Below are 16003 nucleotides of genomic sequence, written 5' to 3'. Positions count from 1 at the left end.
CGCTCAATAAATACGATTGAATAAATGAATGAAAGTGCTGTGGGGCTGGGGAGGAGCGGTAAAAAAGGGAGCAAGTCAGGGTAATAGAGAAGGGAGTGGTAAAAAAAGGAAATAAAGGCTTAGTCTAGAAAGGCTTTTTGGAGGAGATGAACCTTTAATAAGTCTTTGAAGGTGGGAAGAATAATTGTCTGTCAGATATGAAAAGGGAGGGCATTCCAGGCCAGATGCAGAACTAACCTATGAAGTGCATATTTATTAGAAACCAAGAACCCAGGAAAAATAGGGCAGACTTTGAATATTATGTGAATATGGTTGAAGCAATGTGGCCTAGTGGAAAGAGCACAGGACTGGGAGTCAGAGGACCTGGGTTGAATCCCCACTCCACCACTTTTCTGCTGTGTGACTTTGGGCAAGCCACTTACCTTCTCTGTGCCTCACTTACCCCATCTGTAAAAGGGGGATTACATCCTCCTCTCCCGGCTTAGACTGTAAACTCAGTGAAGGACAGGGACTACGTCCAACCTGATTATATTGTAACTACTCCAGTGCTTGGGACACTGCTCTACACATAGTAAGTGCTTAATAAATACTGTTATAAAAATAGCTAATCGATATTTTGATCCTAAGGATAGAGGCACATTCCAAGATACTACACAATCGGAACGGTTCACCCAGGGTGTATCATGACGTTTTTTTTATCAGGGAATTTCCTGCATTGAATTATGAGGCTATTTTGCAGATCCCGCTGTTTGCATAAACACCAGAAGACCACAGCAATCAGTCAATTTGAGGCCTTACTGTGTGCAGAGCACTGTACTGTACACTTGGGAAAGAACATTACATTACATTACATTACACCCAGGGTGTATCAAGCCGTTTTTTTCATCAGGGAATTTCCTGCATTGAATTATGAGGCTATTTTGCAGGTCCCGCTGTTTGCATAAACACCAGAAGACCACAGCAATCAGTCAATTTGAGGCCTTACTGTGTGCAGAGCACTGTACTGTACACTTGGGAAAGAACATTACATTACATTACATTACACCCAGGGTGTATCAAGCCGTTTTTTTCATCAGGGAATTTCCTGCATTGAATTATGAGGCTATTTTGCAGGTCCCGCTGTTTGCATAAACACCAGAAGACCACAGCAATCAGTCAATTTGAGGCCTTACTGTGTGCAGAGCACTGTACTGTACACTTGGGAAAGAACATTACATTACATTACATTACACCCAGGGTGTATCATGCCGTTTTTTTCATGAGGGAATTTCCTGCATTGAATTATGAGGCCATTTTGCAGGTCCCGCTGTTTGCATAAACACCAGAAGACCACAGCAATCAGTCAATTTGAGGCCTTACTGTGTGCAGAGCACTGTACTGTACACTTGGGAAAGAACATTACAACACAATAGCCAGACACAATCCCTGCCCGTGAGGATTTTACAGTCTACGATCTGCAGCCTCAACCCTGCTGCCTGGCTGCTTTCGGTGCTTTCCCTGGGTCACAGAGTCCCAGACAGGTTGAGTATCTGTTCGCTTGGATGATGATGATAACAGTAATAATGATAATAATAATAATGATATTTGTGGTGTTTATTATGAACCAAGCAATGTACTAGGCACTGGGGTAGATGCAAGATAAACAGGTTGGACAAAGTCCCTGTCCCTCATGGGGCTCACAGTCTAAGCAGGAGGGAGAACTTAATCCCTATTTTCCAGATGAGGAAGTGGAGGCACAGAGAAGTTGAGTGACTTGGCCAAGGTTACCTAGAAGGCAAGCGGCAGAGCTGGGATTAGAATCTAGGAACCTAGAATCTAAGAACCCGGTCTTTCTGATTGTAATGGTGAGCTTCCTGTTTTAACCCAACGGACCACTCGGGAGTACTTTGGTGACCTTTTAGTGGGTAACATGGTCTGGCCTTGCCAAAAGATATTCAGAAACATTCTTCATATTTTTCTTGGCAAGTTAGTTGCTTGCTCCTTGCCACCCTGAAGCCTTGACTCTGGGGTTTTTAGAAGTTTAGAGATGGGATCAGATTGCCTATAGGTATTTTCAGCCAATGTTTAACTTTCCCAAGGTAATGTTAGCTTAGGGAATATGAACCCAAGGTGCTTTATGACTATGTCTTCATTGCCTTCTATGCAGAAAAATTGAAGGAGAGTCAGATAGATAAGAGAGAGAGAGAGAGGAGAAAGGGTGACAGGAGAGATAGAGGGGAGAGAGAAAGAGAGAACACACCTCTGCTTCTGGGAAAAAGGAGCAGTCCCAGGTTACCTTGAGAAAATTGGATTTAATCAAGCATTTTGATGCATTTGGCACAGAGCAGCTAATCAAACACTGACTGAACACAATCAGGATTTGCTCCCAGTTTCCCGCCTCCTCTGCAACTCACATAGAAATTCTGTTATTACCTTCAAACTGGCAGGTGTAATTGGATTTAGCTGGATGGATGGGAAGCAAGGCTACTGGGACACAGAAATGAAGATGCTCTGGCTACAGGGAGTTTCACTGGAGGGGGGGAAAAGGAGGACAAAAGTCTTCCGTTTCTTACTCAACTTGTAAGACCATTAGTCAAGAGCCAAAAGAACAGTTCCCAAAGGAAAGTGAATGCAGACCAGAGGCTGGGAAGAAAAAAAAAAACAACGGAAGAAAGGAAGTAATCTATGCTATTTTTTCCCCTATTCTTATTTCAGAGATTTTGAACTATTTTTCAGATTCAATGAAATATTTAGTTAGCTACTAGTGAAATAGCCAATATTAGACTACAATGAGGTTTTTTCCCTTGGAAGGTTGAATTTGGGGCTGCACAGCTGTATAACCCCAAACCAGACCGACATCAGCCATCTTGAAATCAGGGCCATCAAAGGAAGATAGGAGATAGAAAAACTTCTACAATGACCCTATTGAGAGTTCTGAAAAGGCCGCGGTGAACTGGCTGAACCAGATTCTTTAACAAGAAAAGATCAAAGTCGGAACTTAATTAGTACCACAAGCTAGAAGAGAGTACAACAGAAAATGCTAAGGTCAAAGTTTGCAAGGGATTTTTTTTTAAGCCACCAAGATTCAAGGCTGCTAGAACCACGCGGGTGATCTGGCTACCGGAAATCAATCAATGGCATTTATTGAGTGCTTACGGTTTGCAGAGCGCTGGAAGAAGCACTTGGAAGAGTACAATCCGACAGGGTTCGTAGACACATTCCCTGCCCACAGTGAGCTCAAGCACATTTGCTTGGACCTGGTGGCTGATGACCTCGGAACTTCCTTGGGAAATGGTTGGAAAAAAGTGCAGGTGACAGTCACTCCGAATTAACCCATTCTAGCTTCATTTTTACCCCGGAATAGTTTAAGCCAACAGAAACGTTACCACCACGAGAAGTTTTTCTTCTGGAGGGTTTTGGGAGAGCAGGCTGGAATCACAGCCAGCAGCAAGCCCCTACTGTCTGACTTGGGCTGCCCTTAGGAGAACTTGGCAAAGTAGCCAACTTATTAATTCATTCAATCGTATTTACTGAGCACTTACTGTGTGCAGAGCACTGTACTAAGTGCTTGAATGATAGCATTTATTAAATGCTTACTATGTGCAAAGGACTGTTCTAAGCGCTGGGGCGGTTACAAGGTGATCAGGTTGTCCCACGGGGGGCTCACAGTCTTAATCTCCATTTTACAGATGAGGGAACTGAGGCACAGAGAAGTAGAGAAGCAGCGTGGCTCAGTGGAAAGAGCATGGGCTTTGGAGTCAGACGTTATGGGTCCGAATCCCGCTCCACCACAAGTCTGCTGTGTGACCTTGGGCAAGTCACTTAACTTCTCTGAGCCTCAGTTCCCTCATCTGTAAAAATGGGGATTAAGACTGTGAGCCCCACGTGGGACAACTTGATCACATTGTATCCCCCCCAGCGCTTAGAACAGTGCTTTGCACATAGTAAGCGCTTAACAAATGCCATCATTATTATTATTAAGTGACTTGCCCAAAGTCACACAGCTGACAATTGGCAGAGCCGGGATTTGAACCCATGACCTCTGACTCCAAAGCCCGGGCTCTTTCCACTGAGCCACGCTGCTTCTCCCAGAACCAACTTCCTCCCAGAAAGTTCAAAATAATAATAATAATGATGGCATTTATTAAGCACTTACTATGTGCAAAGCACTGTTCTAGCACTAGAGAGGTTACAAAGTGATCAGGTTGTCCCACGGGGGGCTCAGAGTCTTCATCCCCATTTTACAGATGAGGTAACTGAGGTACAGGGAAGTTAAGTGACTTGCCCAGAGTCACACAGCTGACAATTGGTGGAGCCAGGATTTGAACCCATGACCTCTGTCTCCAAAGCCCGAGCTCTTTCCACTGAGCCATGCTGCTTCTCTGGGAGAGAGGTGAGGGGAAAGAGATTGCCTTTATGCCAGCTCTGTGAACTTGTTGTCTATGATAACTGATAACTGGTTGGTACAATAGTTGAAGATTTCTCTCATATTTCCTAAACCTCTAACAACTGCCCTTTCCCAGTGTATCTTCTGCATATTTGCTAGTCTAGAGGGAAAAAAAGAAAACTAAAGTTAATCACAAAAAATAATTAATATTCTATAGGTTGTAATTCTTGTATGTTCATTCATTTAATCTTATTTATTGGGTGCTTACTGTGTGCTGAACACTGTACTAAGCGCTTGGGAGAGTACAAGTAGAGAAGCAGCATGGCTCAGTGGAAAGAGCATGGGCTTTGGAGTCAGAGGTCATGGGTTCAAATTCCAGCTCCGCCAACTGTGAGCTGTGTGACTTTGGGCAAGTCACTTAACTTCTCTGGGCCTCAGTTACCTCATCTGTAAAATGGAGATGAAGACTGTGAGCCCGCCATGGGACAACCTGAGCACCTTGTAACCACTCCAGCACTTAAAACAGTGCTTTGCACACAGTAAGCGCTTAATAAATGTCATCATTACTATTACAATAAAGCAATAAAAAGTGACAATCCCTGCCCACAATGACCGTATTTATATGTTTATCTATGTGGTTGTGTGCCATTTTGCCTTAGAACATAACCATATAACTGAAGAGTGCTTAGCACGCACTGAATACTCAATACTGAACAATAACAGTATGAGTTCAAGAGTGATCCTGAATGGGACAACTGAACATGATTCTTTTTAGTTGCAAGGTCTTTGTGAGAAGAGATTGTAACTTTTACCTGCCCTGTGTAGAGGGCATTGAACAGACTGGTCCTGGATCTTGGATTCTGCAGGAATCAACTCAGAGGGACAAGGTGGGCCTGTTGGGTCAGACCAGGTTTGAATAGTCTTTGCTTGATCATCCAACTAAAAAAAAAAAAATTGACGAGTCTTGGGTGATGATTTTTTTACTATTTAAATCGAGTGCTCTGTTTGTCAGCACCAGCACAAAGGCAGTGGTCAGGACTGGGATCTTACCAAACAGTTTCTGGTGAAAGCACCAAGCTTAAGGTTAAATAACAGAATGTCTTTGAAAGCTTCAAGGTTCTGCCTGACAGGAGCTTGTTCAAAGTAAATGGAAACTCTTCAGCTTGGAATGAAGTTTTTGTTTCACTTCATTCGACCGTAGCTCTGATGTCTGTGAGTAGCACCTTCTGACTGCAGTTGACCTCAAAACAACAGTATTTTCTATGAGAAGGCAAGTTTCCCAAGAAGAGGTCTCAAGGCAGGAACAGAAAGACTTCATTTTAAGAGGGAAAATGTTGTAGCATGGAAAATGCTTCATCATAATCAATAATTTCGACACCATTTTTTTTTTGAGTTAACTGGATTTCTCCAAATACCCAAACACTCAAGGGACGCTCCTATGCAAACTGACTAGGAGCAGCCTGTTTGGCTAGATAATCTCAGGTGCAAAACTTAGCATCTTGCTGACTACTCCAAATGGCCCTCACGCCTTTTAGGGATTTAAGAGAATAATGAGGTTAAATATTAACTCCTCAACTTTCATTCATTCATTCATTCAATCGTATTTATTGAGCTCTTACTGTGTGCAGAGCACTGTACTAAGTGCATTCAACAAGGCCACATAACCCCCCAACACTGCAACCTCATCCTCTTGGCCCTCAGATGTCTTCTTGAGTACTCCTTGACAAAGTACAGAGTAATCGCCAGATGTTTTTCTCTGCAGCTTCTGTGAGACCGTTTCACATATATTCTACCAAGCACAGAAGATTATTGTACTCTTTCCAAAAGAAATTTTAAAAGAAACACCCCCTTCCCTGACAACCAAATGCACAAATGTTTTTCATAAAATGTCCACCCGTCAGAGTAGTTGCAGATATATTCCTGCATTTGTTTTGGTGAGGAAGAAGAGATTGTAGTCTGGGTTTAGGAAGACTGTGACTTCCGAGGCTATTTTCATTCAGTACATTTTTTGCTTTCACTAAGGCCCAAGTTGTCCTCCACAGAAACTGCCAGCTCCCCCCTCTTTTTCCAGTGTGTGGTTGTCTTATTCTTCTGATCAGTGGTTTTCCTTTTCATTCCTATCAAAGACCTCTGTGTGTTGTAGTTATGTCTCCCAAGTAGTCTTCAAATATTACTCAATATTACAATAATAATATTGTAATAATAATAATAATATTACAAATATTCAAATAGTCTTCACGGCCTTCAAATATTACTCTATTTTATTTGTACATATTTATTATATTTATTTTATTTTGTTAATATACTTTGTTCTCTGTCTCCCCCTTCTAGACTGTGAGCCCACTGTTGGGTAGGGACCGTCTCTATATGTTGCCAACTTGTACTTCCCAAGCGCTTAGTACAGTGCTCTGCACACAGTAAGCGCTCAATAAATACGATTGAATGAATGAATGAATAGCAGGAATTGATGAAGCCTCTCACCTGCTCCTGGGACACCCCAATGGGTAAAATGTTAGGCTGAGGGAGGATTTCTGATTACTGTAATGGAGGATTTCAATAGATTAAAATCTGGAGGGCCATTAATTTCATTGTCCTTCCCCCAAACAAAAAATTTTTAAATGCGAGATGTTCACAGACTGCAATTAGACTACTCATAGTAATCAGGAGAGAAGTTAAATCATTTTTTTCAAATGCTGCTCTCTTCCTTGCGGGCCTGCTTCAGATTGGGGTGGGGAGGTGAGGCAGGGCAATCGCCCAAGGCCCAGATGCAGGAAAGCCCCCTGGTTCAACCAACCAAGGTTACCAATTTTGGGGGTTGCCGTGGGGATCCCCAGAAGAGGCCAGGGCAGTTCAAAGAATGAAACTACTGTGTTGACAAGTAGTTCTGTTTCCTAAGCAATGTGTTCTCTCTGTCCCAGTAGAAGTGCTCTGCCCAGAGCTGCCATTTGCATGCTATTTGCTCGCATCTCCTCCTGCCTTCAGGACATCTCCATCTGGATGTCCGCCCGCCACCTAAAGCTCAACATGTCGAAGACTGAGCTCCTTGTCTTCCCTCCCAAACCTTGTCCTCTCCCTGACTTTCCCATCTCTGTTGATGGCACTACCATCCTTCCCGTCTCACAAGCCCGCAACCTTGGTGTCATCCTCGACTCCGCTCTCTCATTCACCCCTCACATCCAAGCCGTCACCAAAACCTGCCGGTCTCAGCTCCGCAACATTGCCAAGATCCGCCCTTTCCTCTCCATCCAAACTGCTACCCTGCTCATTCAAGCTCTCATCCTATCCCGTCTGGACTACTGCACCAGCCTTCTCTCTGATCTCCCATCCTCGTGTCTCTCTCCACTTCAATCCATACTTCATGCTGCTGCCCGGATTATCTTTGTCCAGAAACGCTCTGGGCATATTACTCCCCTCCTCAAAAATCTCCAGTGGCTACCAATCAATTTGCGCATCAGGCAGAAACTCCTCACCCTGGGCTTCAAGGCTCTCCATCACCTCGCCCCCTCCTACCTCACCTCCCTTCTCTCCTTCTACTGCCCAGCCCGCAACCTCCGCTTCTCCACCGCTAATCTCCTCACTGTACCTCGTTCTCGCCTGTCCCACCGTCGACCCCCGGCCCACGTCATCCCCCGGGCCTGGAATGCCCTCCCTCTGCCCCTCCGCCAAGCTAGCTCTCTTCCTCCCTTCAAGGCCCTGCTGAGAGCTCACCTCCTCCAGGAGGCCTTCCCAGACTGAGCCCCTTCCCTCCTCTCCCCCTCGTCCCCCTCTCCATCTCCCCCATCTTACCTCCTTCCCTTCCCCACAGCACCTGTATATATGTATATATGGTTGTACATATTTATTACTCTATTTATTTATTTATTTATTTATTTATTTTACTTGTACATTTCTATCCTATTTATTTTATTTTGTTGGTATGTTTGGTTCTGTTCTCTGTCTCCCCCTTTTAGACTGTGAGCCCACTGTTGGGTAGGGACTGTCTCTATGTGTTGCCAATTTGTACTTCCCAAGCGCTTAGTACAGTGCTCTGCACATAGTAAGCGCTCAATAAATACGATTGATTGATTGATTAATTGATTTGCCCAAACCCAGTCCAAACTTCACTCTGCTGCCTGGATCATTTGGCTAAAAAACCATTCAGTCCGTGTCTCCCCTCACCTTAAAACCCTCCAATCATTGCCCATTGCTCGCTTCATCCAACAGAAATTCTTTACTGTCGGCTTTAAGGTACTCGATCGGCTCCCCAATTCCTACTTTACCTCACTGATTTCCTAATACATCCTAGTCCACACACTTTGCTCTTATAACACCAACCTGCTCAGTGTACCTCGATCACTTTTGTTGGCTGTCTCCCCCATTCCAGACTGAGAGCCCATTCTTGGCTAGGGACCGTCTCTATATGTTGCTGACTTGTGACTTCCCAAGCACTTAGTACGGTGCTCTGCACACAGTAAGCGCTCAATAAATACAATTGAATGAATGAATGAATCCCCCAATAGACAATAAGACCCCTGAAGACAAGAATCATGTCTACCATCTCCCAAGCACTACGTATAATGCTCTGCACATAGTAAGTGCTCAGTAAATTTCATTGACTGATTGGCTAATGAACTGTTTAGTAGCCAAAACCTTGCTTACTACCCTACTTCTGGCCCGGAACTCTCTCCCCCTTCATATCAGATGGACACCCCACACTATCTTCAAAGCCCCATTAAAATCATATCTCCTCCAAGAAGTCTTCCCTAACTAACCCCTCATTTCTCCATCCTATTTGCCCTCCCCTCTGTGTTGCCTAAGTACTTAGGTCTGATCCCAGTCCCACAGAACTTATGCTCATATCACTATAGTCTGTGCTCCACTTATCAGAAATTTATTTTAACGTCTGTCTCCCCGGCAAGGGGTCATAACTACCAACTCCATTTTATTATACTCTCCCAAGCTCTCAGTACAGTGATCTGTACAGAGTAAGCATTCGATAAATACTACTGATTGAAGGCTGGCAGGAGACTAAGTGATGGAAACAATTTTGATTACAAAAAGTCACAAATCCAACTGCTACTTGGGTGACGTTTGATAGTGAATAAGGTGGCTTTGTCACCTTGACAGTACCCACCCACAACCCACAAGTCTGGTGATACAACCGGACTTCAGATTTCACCAGGAATACTCTGGCCTCCCCAAGTCACCTTTAAATCGAGACGACACAGCTTCTCTTTCTCCTCCATCCTCAACAATGGCACTGCAGGAATGACTAGACATCATCAAGTGCCAAGTAGACCTTCCTTCCGGATTGTTATAGTGGGCCAATCAATATCTGCTACTTACTCCTTCATGCGCTTCATCTTGGTCTCAGCCATGGTGCTGTTAAGAGGTCTTGGTCCCTCGGGCCCGCCTGTAGCCACATTGCTGACAGTCCTCATGTCTAGAAATCAATGTGCAGACACACAATCTTATTTCCACCCTCAGGCACTTTTCAAGGACAATTTGAAACCTGGGAGAAATTCACTTGTGGGCCTAAGAAATATTGCTTTAATTAAAGATTTGTTAGATTACTACATGCACACTGAATAGCTTTCTTCTAAAGGAAACGGTTTGCGGGTTTTAAATTTGCAAGAAATTTGCAGACCAATCCTCTCAAGAACATTTTGTCAAATTTGTTTATTAAAAGGGGTGTTACTCCAGTAGTAAACTGGAACAAAGGAAAAAAACCTGCCAAAAAGGAGATGTGCTTGGATAATATCGCTATTATCTATTCTCTGTTGCTTCCCCTGTTGTGATGGCTATCTATTTGTGTTGGAAGCCTCCCCTCTTACAGGACATGAATAATTCTCAGGCTTTGCCCTGCTGTTGGTTGAGAGGAAAGAACACTGCTCTGAGAATTAGGAGGCCTGAATTTTAGTTCTAGTCCTGCCAGTAACTGACTCATGTGGGAGCAGACTACATACAAACTTCATCTTGGGCTGCCCTCCTGCCTGCCTACTTGCTTGCCATCGTCCTTGCCCCTGCAGAAACACAATAATAATAATGATGTAATGATGGCATTTGTTAAGTGCTTACTATGTGCGAAGCACTGTTCTAAGCGCTGGGGAGGTCATCAGGTTGTCCCACGTAGGGCTCACAGTCTTAATCCCCATTTTACAGATGAGGTAACTGAGGCACAGAGAAGTTAAGTGGCTGGCCCAAGGTCACACAGCTGACATGTGGCAGAGCTGGGATTCGAACCCATGACCTCTGACTACCAAGCCCATGCTCTTTCCACTGAGCTATGCTGCTTCTCTTAAACATGAAAAACAAGGAAGGTGTGAGGGGATGTGAATGCTGTCAGGCAAGCTGTCATCACTACCATCAACTCCTCTGAGTAGGTTCTCGGTCCTGAAATCTCAAAAATTATTTGAGTCCTGGCTGAAGTTACATTAAACCCGCTTGGTGATTGCCAACCAGGGTCAGAAAAAAAATTCTCAACAGCCTCTGCACTGATCACCATTAACCATTTCAGAGGATGGTTATCTGCTTAAGTTGACTGACCACAGCAGTTAACACTGGGACCTAGTTCTAGACCCTAACTTCAAGCCTGAGTAGGACATATGTCCAAGACTGAACTCCTTATCTTCCCTCCCAAACCCTGCCCTCTCCCTGACTTTCCCATCACTGCAGACAGCACTACCATCCTTCCCGTCTCACAAGCCCACAACCTTGGTGTCATCCTCGACTCCGCTCTCTCGTTCACCCCTCACATCCAATCCGTCACCAAAACCTGCCGGTCTCACCTCCGCAACATCGCCGAGATCCACCCTTTCCTCTCCATCCAAACCGCTACCCTGCTGGTTCAATCTCTCATCCTATCCCGACCGGATTACTGCATCAGCCTCCTCTCTGATCTCCCATCCTCCTGTCTCTCCCCACTTCAGTCTATACTTCACACTGCTGCCCGGATCATCTTTGTGCAGAAACGCTCTGGGCATGTTACTCCCCTCCTCAAAAATCTCCAGTGGCTACCAATCTGCGCATCAGGCAGAAACTCCTCACCCTGGGCTTCAAGGCTGTCCATCCCCTCGCCCCCTCCTACCTCACCTCCCTTCTCTCCTTCTCCAGCCCAGCCCGCACCCTCTGCTCCTCCGCCGCTAATCTCCTCACCGTACCTCGTTCTCGCCTGTCCCGCCGTCGACCCCCGGCCCACGTCATCCCCCGGGCCTGGAATGCCCTCCCTCTGCCCATCTGCCAAGCTAGCTCTCTCCCTCCCTTCAAGGCCCTGCTGAGAGCTCATCTCCTCCAGGAGGCCTTCCCAGACTGAGTCCCTTCCTTCCTCTCCCCCTCGTCCCCCCGCCACCCCTCCATCTTACCTCCTTCCCTTCCCCACAGCACCTGTATATATGTATATATGTTTGTACATATTTATCACTCTATTTATTTATTTATTTATTTATTTTACTTGTACATATCTATTCTATTTATTTTATTTTGTTAGTATGTTTGGTTTTGTTCTCTGTATCCCCCTTTTAGACTGTGAGCCCACTGTTGGGTAGGGACTGTCTCTATATGTTGCCAATTTGTACTTCCCAAGCACTTAGTACAGTGCTCTGCACACAGTAAGCGCTCAATAAATACGATTGATGATGATGACCCCCAGCCCACGTCCTCCCCCTGGCCCGGAATGCCCTCCCTCCCCACATCCACCAAGCTAGCTCTCTTCCTCCCTTCAAAGCCCTACAGAGAGCTCACCTCCTCCAGGAGGCCTTCCCAGACTGAGCCCCCTCCTTCCTCTTCCCCTCCCCATTCCCCCCAGCCCTATCTCCTTCCCCTCCCCACAGCACCTGTATATATGTGTATATATATATATGTATATACATGTTTGTACAGATTTTTTACTCTATTTTACTTGTACATATTTACTATTCTATTTATTTTATTTTGTTAATATGTTTTGTTTTGTTGTTCATCTCCCCCTTCTAGACTGTGAGCCCGTTGTTGGGTAGGGACCGTCTCTATATGTTGCCAACTTGTACTTCCCAAGCGCTGAGTACAGTGCTCTACACACAGTAAGCGCTCAATAAATACGATTGAATGAATGAATGACTAAGGTGCCTTCCCTCTCAGGGCTACAGCTGGAGAGTTTCTTGCACCCTACCAGACTCGGCTATGGGAGGCAAAGTCAAGCAGAGGACTAGCCATTCCATTCCAACTTGGCCAGTGGCTAGCGAGTGGAAGGCAACCTGCTACAAGTCAAAACTCACCCATGCTGGGCAGCAGCAGCATAGGACAGAGTCAAGGGCGGAGACTCAAGTTAACTGCGCGGGAGGAGGCAGTGGTAAACGACTTCCGTATTTTGATGAAGAAAACTCTATGGATCCACTACCAGAGCGATTGCAGATGGAGAGCGCGGCGTTCTGGGGGAGATATGTCCGTCTAGACAGCATAAGACAAGACTAGGACTAGGGATTGGGTTGCTTTTAAAAGGCTTCTCACCTTGGTCATGAAGACACCAACCACAACTAATAATGCCACTCGGGCTTCTATGAAGCTGGCATGTGTTTCAGAGTATATTCATGTGAAATGGCAGCATGCCTTCACAAGCTAGAATAATAATAATAATAATGGCATTTATTGAGCGCTTACTATGTGCAAAGCACTGTTCTAAGCGCTGGGGAAGTTACAAGGTGACCAGGTTGTCCCACGGGGGGCTCACAGTCTTAATCCTCATTTTACAGATGAGGTAACTGAGGCCCAGAGAAGTTACCCAAAGTCACACAGCTGACAATTGCGGATTTTGGGAAGCCTGTGGCTACTGCTGCAGCATCTGTGACTGCAGCTCTAACTACTGTGATGGTTGGGCTCTGAAAAGTTCTGACCCACAAGGAGCCAGAAACTTTGCTCTCTGGCAACAAGACAAGCAGCGTGGCCTCGTGGAAAGAGCACAGGCCTGGCAGAGGACATGAATTGCACTGTACTCTTCCCAGTGCTTAGTACAGTGCTCTGCACACAGTAAGCGCTCCATAAATATGATTGACTGACATGAGTTCCAATCCCAGCTCTGTCACATGTCTGCTGTGTGACCTTGGGCAACTCGCTTAGCATCTCTGGGCCTCAGCGCATCTGTATAATGGGGATTAAGACTGTGAGCTTTAGGTAGGACATGGACTTTTAGACTGTGAGCCCACTGTTGGGTAGGGACTGTCTCTATATGTTGCCAACTTGTACTTCCCAAGCACTTAGTACAGTGCTCTGCACACAGTAAGCGCTCAATAAATACGATTGATTGATTGATTGATTGATTGACTGTGTCCAACCTTAGTTTGTATCTTCCCCAGCACTTAGTACAGTGGCTGGCACATAGTAAACGCTTAGAAAATACCTTAAAAAAGGGCTCCTATTGGATTTATAACTACCTTTGTCTTTAATGTCTTTTTTGTGTTTTAACTGTTTCCATTTCCTTTATGCGTCTGCAACCCCATTTTCTTTTTAGACTATGAGTGCCTTGGAGAAATGCTTTGTTCACAGAAGGCACTGGTTAACAACTACTGACTGACTGAATAAAGGAATGCATATCAATTATTTCATTTTATCCTTATGACCTGACTAAAAGTTTAGGGGAGGCAGGAATTATTTACCTGCAGATACCGAGTCACAGTATTTTGTTGCGATTCTGAGGTTGAAAGATATCAATCAATTGAGAGCACTGTACTAAGCACTTGGGAAGTACAAGTTGGCAACATATAGAGACAGTCCCTACCCAACAGTGGGCTCACAGTCTAAAAGAGGGAGACAGAGAACAAAACCAAACATACTAACAAAATAAAATAAATATAATAGATATGTACAAGTAAAATAAATAAATAAATAAATAGAGTAATAAATATGTACAAACATATATACATATATACAGGTATACATATATACAGGTAATATACAGGTACAATATCCCAGAGCTATTGCAGAAGGCTATCATCATCAATCGTATTTATTGAGCGCTTACTATGTGTAAAGCAATGTACTAAGCGCTTGGGAAGTACAAATTGGCAACATATAGAGACAGTCCCTACCCAACAGTGGGCTCAATGGTACGTACTGGGTGCTTACTGAGAATACAATACCAAGCTTAGAGGCAGAGCAGGGACTTTCATTGAGACTCCAGAACCTTTATGCTTCTTCCACTCAGTGGCAATGACAGTCTAATAATAATAATAACGTTAATAATTATTGCATTTTTTAAGCACTTCCAATGTGCCAGGCACTGTTCTATGCGCTGAAGTAGATACAAGATAGTTCGGTTGGACACAGTCCTTGTCACAGATAGGGCTCACGGTCTTAATCCCCATTTTACAGATGAGGGAACTGAGGCACAGAAAAGTTAAGTGACTTGCCCGAGGTCACAGAGCAGACAAGTGGTGGAGTCAGGATTAGAACCCATGACCTTCAGACTCCCCGGCCGATGCTCTGCTCACTAGGCCATGCTGCTTCCCATCCCATCCAATCTACCTTTCCAATTTTTCTAATCAGCCCCCAGCACTTTGGTACATAGTCAAAATTTATTTATTTATACAAACGTCTGTCTCCCCTACTACACTGTAAGTTTCTTGTGAGCAGGGAACGTGGCCACCAACTGTTATACTGTACTCTCCCAAGCCTCTACACAGTAAGTGCTCAATAAATGATTGAACTTCTCACCTAGGATTACTTTAATGCCTGATTCCTGCCTCCCACAAAGGGCTACAGGCAAGCTACAATGAGCTCATTTCCAGCAATGTCAGCTAAATCTTGTGACTGACTGTTCAGTAATCATCTCCTTTAGCAAATTGAGTTATTGGTCAGTCTCCATTATCTGCAGTTCCTCAGGCAGCTTCCAGAATAATACACTGGAGTTGATGGTTTCTGAGATGGCTTCTGCCTTGCTTCTCATTTCTCTTGGGCCAAGGTGGTTGGCTCCTCATATTGAAAGGTGATAGAGAGAGAGAAAAATTCTACTGATGGAGAAGGAAACCTTGAAACCGAAATCCCTGTGGGAACCACATTTCACCAGCACTGAAGTTTACTATTAAATTTGATTTTTAGGCAACTCACTGATCCCTTATTCCCCAACCCCTCTGAGTCAAACTGTGGGGAGCAGTGACCAAATTAGCATTAGTTACACCCTTGTGGAAATTGCTTTGACCTTTATTTGCATGATTTGTGACTAATTGCCAACTGTCTTTGGAAATGTAGGGTGGGTTCACCTTCCTTTTATTTCAAGCAAAACCAATTTTTAAAAGGGAGCATTAGAGTGGTACAATTTAGAAAGAAATGGGAGGTGGAGGCTTAGATTTTTGGTAATATCGTTGTAGCCTGCAAAATGCTAGGAAAGCTTCAAATGGCAGTCATTTTGAAATGTAAAAACTCCCACCCCCTTACAAACCCCAGAGTTCTTTCTCCCTTAGTAGCCCCTAAAAATTGCAGGGAACTCCCAAGCCCATAGTACAGTGTTCTACACACAGTAAGTACTCAATAAATAAGATTGATAATTATGGGCAAAGGTTCAAAAAGAGTCGTGAAGGATGTTTAGCAGGATACAAGAAGGTGTATCAAGGGTTGAGATGGAGAGAATTTAAGGTTTAGAAGAACTTGCACATTTGGTATTTGTTGCAATTTGATTCATTCATTCATTCA

At 44.4% G+C, this 16003-nt stretch overlaps 1 protein-coding gene across 4 annotated transcripts in view; it reads right to left on the bottom strand.

Moving 5' to 3' along the window:
- Positions 1 to 16003, bottom strand: part of NEK11 (NIMA related kinase 11) — a 191261-nt gene that overhangs the window by 25863 nt on the left and 149395 nt on the right. For 2 of the 4 annotated variants that reach the window (XM_038769668.1, XM_038769688.1), the window contains exon 15: positions 9692 to 9788. The exons of 1 other annotated variant lie outside the window; for it this stretch is intronic. In XM_038769668.1, the coding sequence (XP_038625596.1) occupies positions 9692 to 9788 (97 nt within the window). Of the gene's footprint in view, positions 1 to 9691; positions 9789 to 16003 lie in introns of those variants that run through there. One more of the 4 variants, XM_038769702.1, reaches the window with a different exon arrangement.

This window comes from Tachyglossus aculeatus, chromosome 2 (assembly GCF_015852505.1).
Source record: "Tachyglossus aculeatus isolate mTacAcu1 chromosome 2, mTacAcu1.pri, whole genome shotgun sequence".
Classification (NCBI taxonomy): Eukaryota; Metazoa; Chordata; class Mammalia; order Monotremata; family Tachyglossidae; genus Tachyglossus; species Tachyglossus aculeatus.
Note: the sequence above shows the minus strand (reverse complement) of the source record. Positions and strands in the feature narration are given on the sequence as shown.